The sequence below is a fragment of the Harpia harpyja genome, chromosome 13 (assembly GCF_026419915.1).
Source record: "Harpia harpyja isolate bHarHar1 chromosome 13, bHarHar1 primary haplotype, whole genome shotgun sequence".
NCBI lineage: Eukaryota > Metazoa > Chordata > Aves > Accipitriformes > Accipitridae > Harpia > Harpia harpyja.
The window spans coordinates 25698067-25710999 of record NC_068952.1 but is presented as its reverse complement, the minus strand read 5'-3'; the positions used below and the strand labels follow the sequence as shown (position 1 = coordinate 25710999).

At 36.5% G+C, this 12933-nt stretch overlaps 1 protein-coding gene across 1 annotated transcript in view; it reads left to right on the top strand.

Moving 5' to 3' along the window:
- TTC27 (tetratricopeptide repeat domain 27) overlaps nt 1-12933 on the top strand; it is a 150206-nt gene that overhangs the window by 136479 nt on the left and 794 nt on the right. The window contains exons 17-19 of the mRNA XM_052805978.1: nt 5169-5366; nt 8807-8918; nt 10085-10185. Of these exons, the coding sequence (XP_052661938.1) occupies nt 5169-5366; nt 8807-8918; nt 10085-10185 (411 nt within the window). The remainder of the gene's footprint in view (nt 1-5168; nt 5367-8806; nt 8919-10084; nt 10186-12933) is intronic.

Below are 12933 nucleotides of genomic sequence, written 5' to 3'. Positions count from 1 at the left end.
GGGTCTCAAACTCCCTTTGCACTAAAAAGTGTCTTTGGAAAATAGTCTTTTATATGGTAAAGATTCGTGTGTTTGGCAGCTACAGTATTGTGGTACTGGTGGGGCCTGTGTGTTCACTCATGGAACATCTTGTAGATGGTTGCCTTTTTTAATGAATTTTTTTCTCAGTTGTTAATTTAAATAACATTTTTAGGGGTGGTCTACTGTATTATTTTAATCAGATTGACAACTGACCAGGAATAGAACTTTCTACGTGTATTTGTCCATTTTGTATATTTTGAGATGATACAGGCTCCTATTAGTGTGTTTTGTCAAATTTTATGTAGGATATTTTAGTAAAATATTTTGGGATATTGCTTGCACTGAATTTCTATTTTTGTTGTATAACTCTTTTTTCATCTTGTTCTCATACAACTTTTATCATTTTTACAGAAGTATATATATGCTATGTATCCTAAATTTTTTTTTGCATCCCAGTTTTAACTTCGGCTTCTGATATGTAAAGTGCTTTTGGGTTTCATCATAACTTCTAATAAAGTTTCCTCAATTAGAAGGATTTTGCTAGTTGGCCAAGAAAAGCCTCAGAGCCTGATTAAAGAATTTCAGAAAGGCTTTAATCAATACTCTCACAAGAGAAGAGTATTCCCATAGCAAAACCAAAAAAAAGCACATAAAGCTAAAAGCTTCTGCTGAGATTGGTTACAAAGCTCACCATTAATTTCTGAGCCTCTCCCATTTGCCAGCTGGCCTGTTTTAAATAGAGATGCTCTATAACCATCTTGTGCAACTGTATTTTAACAAAGTAAAATCATGGAACGTGAGTAAGTGGAAGCATACCTCTCTTTTTCCTTGCAACATAGTATGATCTTCTCTCAGGTTATATTTAGTATTTGTAGTCATTGTAGATTTTAATTGATAGGCTATTAAGCTAGAAGACATAGTGGTGAGAAAGAAGGTAGTAATTTAAAAATAAATAAATAAAAATGCATTGGACTGGAAGAAACAAGTTGAGTCATTGACTCCAATTCTTTGTGAAAACAGAAAGCCAATCACTTTTAGCATAATCATTGTTGCAGAATACCCCTTGTGAAACTGAATGCATCAATTAAGAGTGTGCAATTGAATATATAATTTGAAATGTCCTTGGTTTGTGTAGTTACATCAGATTTTTTTATTTTATTTCAGCATAGTATGAAGTCATATTCATAAATCGCTAATTTCTTCTAATAACAGTAAGGCATTCATATCTTCATCTGTGATTTCTGTTAGGCCATTGCTGTCTTTTTGTGCCAGACTTCTGAGTACAGAATGCAGCTTTGGGAAATTTTGCTTCTAAGCTATTCTAGTTACTTAATGATGTCATCCTTGTGGCAAAGGTTCTGAGATCAGGATATCATGAGGCTTGAAGATACGCATGTACAGATTCTGCAGAGAGAGTTGAACAAGGAAAAGCTGAAGGGCTCTTTATAAATGAGCAACAATGCAATAAAAGATTACAGCAAAGGACATACTTTGAAAAGTCTCAGTTTCCTAGTATTTCCCTTAAATGTTTTAAGCATCTTTCTTACTTTCCTTCCTTAATGGTTCTAAAAATTCTTCAAATTTCCATATTCCTTTTAATATTCATGAACCTACTGAGAAATAGACCTTTAAAACATTTAACATAGATGTTACGTAATAAAAGATAAAGGCTCACTAAATTATCTGTAGTTTCAGCTAGTAGATCAGTCACTAAAAAGGACCCGAGGAGAACGCCTTACGTGTTGTAATCATCAATTTAGCCTCTGAATTATTAGTCTGAGGTGGTAAATGTACCTGAAAGATTTCTGCAGCTGCTAATGATACTACTTTGCACCACCTGCATGCTTGTGGAGGCAAGCAATCTTTTTTACTTGGAAAGTTGCAGTTCTGTGAATAACAAAGTTATTTTGTGGGTGGAAAAGCTGTTTTGCTACATTGCTTTCAGAATCCAGATCTTCATCCTGTGCTGTCAAAGAATATAAATTCAGAAGTATGGACAAATGATTCCTCTCTGCAATTCTGTGTTCTTGAGAATCTAGCAAAGTTTTTCTGTTACCCTTTCCATCAAATATCATCCTCATTTCAGTGGTTCATATTGCCAGACTGTTTCTAATAAAAGGCTGCAAGAGCATGTTCCAAGGGGATTTTGAGGAGCGAGGGTAGGAATTAATAATTTCTGGAGCTCTCTTTCTTTTAAGTAGCTCACTAAAGACAATTGTCTTTTATTATAAAGCTTTAATTTGGGAGGGGCATAGGGAAAGCTCATAGACTGCAGATTTGTCATTTTGGATCTGGTATCTGAGGGTTCTCTTCTTACTTAAGTGCTGTCAAGTTTGGTTAGTATTAGTGAAGCTTCTAAAAATGGTTTGACCAAGTATATTTTTATGTGAAAGAAGCTGATTGGAGGACAATTGTGGAATGAGATTCACTGATAGCAAACACAGCATTTAAAAATTATTGGGTTTGTTTCTAAGGTTTTGTCCCGTGGTGGTTTTTGTTCAGTTTTTAGTACACACACATTATTCACAAAAGCAAAGGAGAAAGAGGAATGCAGATGGTGTGATGTCATATGAAACACAAACTCTATGCACAGTGGACATATGGAGTCCAGTTCATTAAAAGAGGCATTTAAAAAAAAAAAAAAAAGCTCTACTGCTTGTGTGGGATCCTGGGCAACAGAGCATTGCTTTAGTAGTTTAGTATATATGACAGTTTAAAATCTCTCAAAGATACAAATTAAAATTTAACACTTAAGACAACTGTCTAAAATGGAAAGCTCTGATACACTGCTAATACTTTTTGATGATTAGCACAACTCACTTGCAATTTGAAATAGCTTTATTTAACAACTGGGCACAGCCAAGTAGCGTTAATGATTCATTACTGTTTAATGGACCCTTTAATCCGGGCCTTCACACTAGTTTTATTTTAACTGCTGTAGTGCTAAAGCTTACATGATGAATTACAAAAAAAGGAGATAGATTATTATGATGAAAGTGTAAGCAAAGCCTGAACTCTATGGGAATATGGGTAATTTTTCAGCTGCTAATTCCTACTGACTAAGGAAACTTTTTTTTCATGTGCAAACAAAATCTCATTGTCTTTAAAACTCTTGATAACTATATAGGTTATTCATGTGAACTAACTTTTTGGACTTTGAGTAACAATTTTGTTAAACTGAGAAATTGATTGAGAAGTCATACATGTATGTATGAATCCTCAGGACCAGTTCTAGTTCCATTTTAAAAGAGAACATAATTTAATGTTTCTTCTTACACCTCTCTTATGTTTTTTTATTACAATGCTGTAGTAATGGAAATATCAATATTTGCTGGTGTTTTTCTAGCAAATCATTATAGAAGACCTGATTCATTTAATGATGGGGTTTAGTCCCTTAGATTCCAAATCATGAATGTAATACAAATTTCAGAACTTTTGGATTATAAATAGGTAATCATATTTTCTATTCTCTTCGGTGACAATCCGAGCTTTTTAACAGAAAAGAAAAGAAAGAACAGCCAGTTTGTCATATCATTTTATAAGGGCTCTACTGTTACAGTTTGAGAGAGAGAAGGGGGGAGCTGTTTAGCTGATGTTAAGATGCTACTATGATTTCACATTGATTCTGAAAAGATGCCAGGGAGATGTATAATTTTTTTTTTCACCTTTTCTGTTACATAGATTTATTTCATAACAACATCAGCCATTTTGATTTATTTGGGTTGTTTTGCCAAAGATTTCCTGTACCTGATAAAACTCAGTAATTAATTCTTGGGATGCATGTTAATTGAGTCATTCTATAGAAGAAAAGTTGTTTTAGGAAAATGACTTATCGCAAATACTAAACTGCATATGTTTTTATTATAAGTGTAATATATTTTGATACTGTCATAATTTTTGCATTACTTTCTGCCAGTTAACTACATCTTGGTTTGCGAGGATGCACCCCTGTCCTATTTTTACTAGAGTAGTGGTATATTTGTGTGGTTTGGGGCTATTCACAGATCATCTTTGAAAATGGTTTTATTACTTTCTTGTTATTAATATTGCTATTAATGTGATCTCATTGTAAGTATTAATATCACATGGACAAAAATGTTGACGAATTAAAGTTGCCAAATGATAGCCTCACAAGTTAGGAAGTACCAGCATGAAGGTGTTTGTATACCCTTTACTGGCTTATCTCGAATGCAAGCCTTATGAGACTTCCGTTTTGTTTTTATCATTATTTCTTCCCCAGTCTCTGTGTCTCATGCACTACACAGAACAGGTAGTTCTCATTTAATAAGCCACAGTTTTTCTGGGTTTTATTTTCTTCTAATTCGCCATATGATCCAATGTCTTAATTTATATTTGCTTTTTCTCGATTTTTTGAGAAGGAGCTGAGGCACAGCAAAACTGTTTTCTAATTTTCAGTGTCCAGTTTTGGACACGAAGACTCATGTTTTTTTCAGGGACAGTTGGTATTGTGTAGCATTTCATACACGCAAAGCCCAGCTCCCATTGCGTTCACCAGCAGCTGCACATGCTCAGCATTTCTGCAGGTCAGATCGCACATTCTCAAGCCAATGACTCAGAAAGTACAGCCATTAAATGAGTACTTGTAAAAAGTCTGATTGAACTGACTTGACTAGTAATTCACCAGAAGTGCATTAAACACAGAGTTTCTCAAGGTGGTATTCAGTTGCCTTCCGGTTTCCGTCTCATCCACTATACATCTTTCAGTTTCTGCAGGTAGTTAAATAGAGCTCCTGTAAACAACAGTGTCTTCCGTTACCTGAATTAATGTGGTTCAGCCTGTTTACTGATCTTCTTATAACTGTATTATAAGGTGAAAATATCTTTAGGATACTGCCACAATTTCCTATACAATTCTTTTTCACACTAGCCTGTCCCGGTAACCCAAATTTCTGTCTTGGCTCTTTGGCCTCTTTATCTTCACCAACCATAGAATCTTATAGATGAGGTTTAAATTTGTTGAATTACTCCCCTAATAATGTATTTCTTACTAAATTCTGTACTTGTCATGTGGTACTATATTTGTATTTTACTGAATCATTAATAGAGACCAAATATTACAGATACCATTTTATATACTGATGCTGATTTGAGTTGAAATAAAAACTCCTTCCTGCTGCTTTTTTAAGGTGCTGGCTATTCTGGTCAGAGCGGTAGTGGATGGTATGGCAGATCGCACTGGAGAGGTAGCGAGTGGATTGAAGGGGAAATTGCAAGAGCTCTTGGGCAGAGTAACTTCACGAGTGACAAATGACGGGGAGATCTGGAGACTTTATGCCCAACTTTATGGAAATGGACAGAATGATAGTGGTGAAGATATTGAAAAGGTAAATGTGTTGTGAGGTATACGTTTTTATGGCTACACACTTCTGGTACAAACCTTCTGTTCTCTAACAAACTATAGTGGTATAGTAAGACATGTTCTTGTTCCGGACGTGTTTTGCTTTAGTGTTTCTATAAGCTTATTTTCTGCTTTTCATGTTCCTACAGCACACACTTTTATTATTGAATAGGAGCAAGATGTTTTACATCAGGTTTTGCAGATTTTTTTAAAATCTCTCTTTTATCAGTATTTCATTTTAAAACATCCTATCATAGCATATGTGCATTGTCTTGGATGTGTATTCTGAAACTTTTCTTGGTAGCAATCTAATGTCTATAATCTAATGGTGGTTTTTTTTTTTTTTTTTAAATTGGAGTCTTTGATTCTGAAGACAAGATATTGCTGCTTCTGGAAAAAAGTGGATCTTAATGGCATGATCCAGTAGCATCATATATATAGCCATCTATATTCTTTGCAATCACTAAGGCAAAATGCATTTAAGATAGTCCGTACCACAGTTAGAGTTCCCAGCGAAAAAGTGCTTTGTCCTTACTTAGCTTAAAATCGAATTAAATAATGCTATTTAATTCTTAATCTGTTGAACCACTGGTTTCTCTTTACCTGTCTCTGGTTTTGCTATGTTAACTTCCATCTCTTGCTCCTATCACTTCCCAGGTAATTGAGTTGATTGCATTTCCAAAATAACCACTCTGCGCTGCTAGAAGTGTTCTTTGTTGTATGCTGGAGTGTGCTTTGCATTTGGTATTAAATTTCAAAAATAGAAATAGCCTTGCACACTCCAAAAATACTTATGGGTTATCAGATCTTCAGTGACGCTGAAAATACGCATTCAGTATGTTTCCTAATGGGGGAATGCCTTTGGCCTGGGCAAAAATGTCAGTCTGGAGGATTGCTCGTCACTTGATGTCAGGCGTATTAAGCAGATGGTTGGGCCTACAAATTGCATGCCTGTGGGGTTAAACTTACTATTATTTGGGCCTCGCTCATTGTCTTCCTCTTTATGCTTTGCCCTGTGAAATGCCTTGTTTAGTCATTGCCTGTGTGCATTATACCTCCAATTCCTCCCTTTTTTCCCTCCCTATTTTTCTTTACAGCTGAACAATAAAAGGGATTTGGCCTATTTAGAATTCAGGAATACAGACACTGCAATATCCTGCAATATATCCTTAAATTCTTACTCAGACATGCAAAGTAGCAGAGGCCCTGTCTATACTATAAATGTAATCATTTCAGAATCTGGTTACATCACAGTATATTTCACTAACCCAGTTGAAAACATGGTTTCAATTTGTAGAGTAGACAGGACTTTAACTGTGTTTCCTAATCAGACTGGTTATGGAACATGCTTACGGTCTAGCTTGCCCTGCAAAATGGAATGATGTTTATAAATACTTAAGGTATGCTTACGTGTGTATCCAAGTATCCTGGTATGACAGTACCATAGATATAGATCACGAAAGAGCAAAACTGCCTACAGCCACAGCTTATATTAATTTACAGTGTAAAAATTAATTTTTAATACATTAGTTAATAACTGGTAGCTTTTCTGATACCATATTATAAAGTAAAAATGTTAAAAATAGTATTTATTGGCTTCACAGCCACAAGTACCATCATGTGTCAGTCAGATATTAAGTGAATATATCTGTAGAAAAATTCCAGATGTATTGTTGCAGTTTTCCACCCATATTTATTATGTAAAATGTCAATGAATTCTGAAAGGGCATTATTGACTGTATGTGGCATCATAGGACAAAGAGATGGGAACAGATGTATCATAATGTCATGTACCTCCTTAGAAATATAGGGTTTGACCTTTAGTCCATATTTTAGTGCAGATTTAATTATATTTAACCAATTTTGTTCCTAACATTCCATTTGAAAGAACAACCTTGTATGTCTGGCTGTTGTAAAGGGTGGGTGGGTTGTTGGGGTTTTTACCTTTCTGCTGTGCTGCTGTGTTTGATGCCATGAACCCCTAGAGTCTACAGTTACAATTCACAACAGTGCTTTGTAAATTGAATCAGACAGGATTTACAAGTGAGGAGTGTAAAACTATTGAAGTGTTGGGTTTGTGGTTTTTTTTCTTTAGCTTAGCATATATTTACTTTTACACTTTTATGTATCCGACCTGCCACCTCATTCAGTACTTCATTCTTTCCTATGCTGAATGCAGTCCAGTCCACCCCTTTCCCACCAAAGAATCTTTCCAACCTTTAGGTTTCCTGCTGATCCATACCCAGACTATGAAACCCTTCTGTTCCTTGAACTTTCCCCGGCTCCTAACTGTTTCCTTCCAGGATAAATCCAGGTTCCAGAAGAACAAACAAACAGCCTACAAGACTTTGAATTCTTTCCCCTCCCTGACATCTGTCAGCAAAACCCCCCTAAATTGCTGCTCTGACTCAGACACGTGCAGACTGAAATCAGATTGCTGTAAAAACTGTTGTTGCTTCTCTTGGAAGTTCTTGCCTCTGCTGGCCAGAACCACTACCCATTATAACCTAGGCTATTACGAAAAAAATTAATTTGCTCTGGTTTGACTTAATATACCTTTACTGCAATTTACAGCAGCATGAACAGTTCAATCATTCATGCCATAGTGATTGGAACTCTGGTGAGAGAGAGAAGGTAGAAGCTTCTGGGGTCATGACCCTCAAATTTAATCTTTGTTCAGCAATCCAAAGTCTTTATTGCACTCATGTACACATACTGCACTGAAAGTTGTTATTCCTTTATGTGATATTTAAACTCTTTAAAAAGATTTGTCATTGAAACAAGCAATATAACTTCTGGCATGTCTTTGTTTTGTATTTCTGATGCTGTAGAAAGAAAACAAAACTCGAAAGCAAAAATTAATTTCTTCTGCTTAAATTTTTCATGGTTTTTTTTTCCTTAATGGGACCCTCCTTCCGTAGTATTTACATTTATTTTTCCTGTTCTCACTGAGAACCAGAGCAGTATGGCAGCTAATAGCTGCATCTGTAAAATACATTATTTGCCAAGAATACGTATACAGAAAGAAAGCTTTGATGTATTCAATTATAATTTTTTTAGGTACAAAGTTGCTGTTTAAAATGTGAATACAAGTATTTTTCCATTTTTCATGTGCATTTAATTATGATGACTTGGCAAACATGGGTCACATCCATCAGTCTAGACAGATTTTTAAAAGATAAAAATTAGACACATGTTACTTTATATGCCTCTCATACTTGAGATGCGATATTGGTGAAGAACATCTGTGTTACAGCTGGTGCTTACCGTTGCAGAGGACACTACTCCAACTCACAGGAAATCAAGCATAGTAAAGATACATTCATTTTCTGGACTGAGCACTAGTTTTGTAGATACTTAAAACTAAATTAGTCTCCTGGTTTGTTTTCTCACATACTGATCTTTTTGGTTTTTTCCTCCTTGCAGTCACTGCAGTGTCTCACTAAGGCACATAAATGTGAAATTCAGTCAAGTGATTGGGAGAAAGATGTGTCGTCTTTTAAAGAAGTGGTGAAAGGAGCCATAGAGATTGCACATGGTACGTTCTACCTGAAAAGAACTTTTATTATTCATGAAGAGTATAGCAAATATTTATTAAGCTTAGTAACAAAATAATACTATACTTTACCCATTATATTTATTCCTACTACTGGGAGTCCTCTAACAGAGAGCATGATCCTGATAGTGCTTACAAAAATATACTTGGAATGAGGCAGAAATGGTGTTGCATGAGTCATATGACTGGTAAAAATGGAATCAATTAATTTCATGGTCTAGCAATTTCATAATGCAAGTGAAAATGTTCATCTCAGTCCTCAAATCACCACCTAAGTTTGATTGACTGTGCCAGTCAGGAGATGGACAAAACTTAGACTCAGTAAGACTATTGGCTGTGCTGTTATGCTTATGCTTAAGAAGGATACATATACCTGTTGGGTTTAGAGTTATCTTCTCAAAATAACTTGGCATTCTTTTTCTTTGTGTTTCTTTTGGGGGATATTACATTAAAAAATTGTTTATGGAAGTGTCCTGGTTTCAGCTGGGATAGAGTTAACTGTCTTCCTAGTAGCTGGTACAGTGCTATGTTTTGAGTTCAGAGCGAAGAATGTTGATAACACTGATGTTTTCAGTTGTTGCTCAGTAGTGTTTAGACTAATGTCAAGGATTTTTCAGCTTCTCATGCCCAGCCAGTGAGAAAGCTGGAGGGGCACAAGAAGTTGGCACAGGACACAGCCAGGGCACCTGACCCAAACTGGCCAACGGTGTATTCCATACCATGTGACGTCCCATCCAGTACAGAAACGGGGAAGTGGGGGGCAGGGATTCGCCGCTCGGGGGACTGGCTGGGTGTCGGTCGGCGGGTGGTGAGCAATTGCACTGCGTATCATTTGTACATTCCAATCCTTTCATTATTGCTGTTGTCATTTTATTAGTGTTATCATTATCATTATTAGTTTCTTCTTTTCTGTTCTATTAAACCGTTCTTATCTCAACCCACGGGTTTTGCTTCTTCTCCCGATTTTCTCCCCCATCCCACTGGGTGGGGGGGAGTGAGTGAGCGGCTGCGTGGTGCTTAGTTGCTGGCTGGGGTTAAACCACGACAGGAAGGTATCAAGATTTTTAATTAAATGTTGTTGTTTAAAGGTTATTGCTATAGAGGTAATGCCTTTTTTGTTTTGTGGTCCTTCTGTGTTTGGATTCTAGTGGCTATAAAATGCAGTAAGAACAAATCTAATCATCAGGAAGCTTTGCAGATGCTTTCTTCAGCTCGGCTCAACTTACGTGGCTTGTCATCCAAAGCAAAGGTAGGAATGTTTGAAAGCTAGGAACCCTTGTTCTGTTGCCAGAAACTATTTCTCTGTTTTGAGTCAATTACAGACAAATAATACCTGCTTGTCCCGGTGCATCATCGGATGGATATTCACCACTATGCTATTAAGGATTGCAGTTTTAAGTAGACTTTTATTTCCCTTTTTCCTGCTAGGCTTTGACTGAAATAAACCTACTAGTCTAAGAGATAGCATTGACATTTTACGAGTACGTTAGAATTTTACTTAAAATGTTGGGCAAACATTCGAATGTTTGGAAGAAATCAGTCATTTCAAAGACCTGTTCCTTATGTGAGTAGTCATGGGGGAAGCAGGGCAGTCTCAGAAAGAATGGAGACCTGCAGAAAGGACCAAAATGTGTCAGGACTACTTTGCATCACTTGAAGTGTTTTAAAAACAGTTATTTATTAAAAGAGAGAACTAATTTTTAATAAGGTTTTCATGGATACCCTACCAATTCAGATATTAATTCTTTGGAAAATGTCATCGTGTTTGAATCATATGTTTTGTTTTTGGAGTCGTGCCTCCATTGCCAGGCACCCAAAGAGCCATGTCTGTTTCTGCACCATTATTATCCTAATTTTACCCTTCATTTTACAATGTGAGACACAACCATTGTTTAACTGAGGACTGATCTGGAATACGTTTTCATTCAAAATACACTTAATGTCTTAAAGAAGTATTCTTCCTGGCTGTGTGTGGGGTTTAGTAAATGTGAATTACAGAGCATAAGTTTTATAACATGTGTGCTTGTGTTACAAAGTATCGATCCATCATCAGTGTGCTAAACTTGGCTCACTCTCTTTCTAAGTCCTATAATTTTAAGGATAAAAGCCTAGGAAAGTTGTATAAGCAGACACAAGCTGGCTCCATAACTGTGCTTTTAGATACTGGCATACATAAGTCTTTGGAATGTGGTGAAAAAAGCCGCAACATATATGTTTTGTTGTGATTCACAAAATGGTTTAGAAAAAAAAGTGTGTAGACTGAGCATGACTGTAGAGAAAGCAAGACTACTTGACATAAATTATATAAATACAAGTACAGGTGGTTTATGTTATGCAAGATCATGCAGTATCTGAAAGTTTAAGAATAGGTGAATCTGGTAAATTGTATTCTTAATTCCTGAAGGCACTAATTAAATGAACATCTATATTATTGGCAGGTAATGGTGCCTCTAAGTTTTATGGCACTTCTGAGAAAACTGACATGCTAGAGATAAAGCTATTGGTGTGACCTCACTGTTTTTGCATACTTTCCAAAATGCCATCTTATTTTTAATTTGAAGTCATATTGAATTTCCAAAGTGTGTTGTGGTTTAAAAACTCAGTCATATTCTGTAAGATCCTATGCACAAACAGTTTAGCACAGTTTATGCCTGTCCAAGCTTGACTGCAGCATCCCCTTTTGCTGCCTTGTGAGTCAATATTGGGGGGGGGGGGTGTGTCTTCTATTTAACAGAGAAAAGCACTTAAAAAAATGGGCTAAGAGCAGACTCAGTATTTAAGATCTCAGAAGGAATAAAGGAAAAGTGACAGTAACTTTTAAAGGATAAAAGTCCAAAATTTTGTAGTCAGGACATGCAATTGCAACAAATCAGTAGTTTTTGTATAGGTGAAACAATGTCACTTCTCAGACTTCTTGCCTTTCCTGGGATCTCTCTCTCTGACATTCCAGCTCCTGTGTTGTGCCAGCCTTGTGATGCACCCACAGTCTGCTGAAGGCTGCAACTCGAAAATGTGTTGGTAATGGGCTCCTTTCTGTACACAGCCTTCTGGGCAGTCACATGCTCTGGCAAATAGCATACTGGGCTCTCTTCTGCTCCTTGCCCTATGCATCATTTGGATCTGACAGGTGGGATCTCCGAAAAGGAGAAAGGTCATGGAGCTGTATCGTAAATGCATGAAATGTGGGTACTGTTGTGGGGAAACATGGGGCACAAAGCCCAAAGAATGATGGTGTGTGAAATTTCCCCAGGCTCCATCTAGTTGAATAGATCTCTTTAACTGTGTGAAAAAAAAAAAAACCAAACAACTAATTGTAGCATCCTGATTTATTTAACTGTCTTAGTCAGAAAGAACCAAACTTTTTTGTCACATTACCAGTGTGAGGTTTTGGGGCTGAAAGTCAGAAAAGTTTCTGTACTTGTCGCAGGAACTTGTTCCTATTTTTGTGTAACATGTTCCTTTGTTCAGTGACAACACTGTTCTGAGGCACATTGAAGACCTTGGTTCAGGCTTTTTATGTACATTTTTGTTTATATATGTATCTGTGTTGTCCCATTGTGTTTTGATGATATAATGATGTACAGATGTACTCCAGAGCAACTTTTGTTTTCTGGGTTTGTTTTTGTCTCTAAATGTAGGCTTTTCGTTTGTGTCAAATGAAGTGTGAATTACTCTCCCTTTACATAATAAAGGGGGAACATATGTTTGGGGTCCTCCACCACCGTATTTCTGTGGAGTGGTACCTCACACAGCCTCCATATTACTTGAGTCAAATGACAGGTCCTGGCCTTACAATAGCAACATGTTCTGGTGCAGCATGCACAAAGCTCCAGTCAGAGCTTGCGTATCTCAAGGCTTTAGACAAGTCATTTAGCATTCCTCTCCCTTGGTTTCCCTGTAAATACGTGAAGATTATGATTGGTCATGAGTTAGCTGCTTTGTGTTTCAGTTAATGTGTCAAGGTCTTTAAGAACAAACTATTTTTATTACTCTGTAG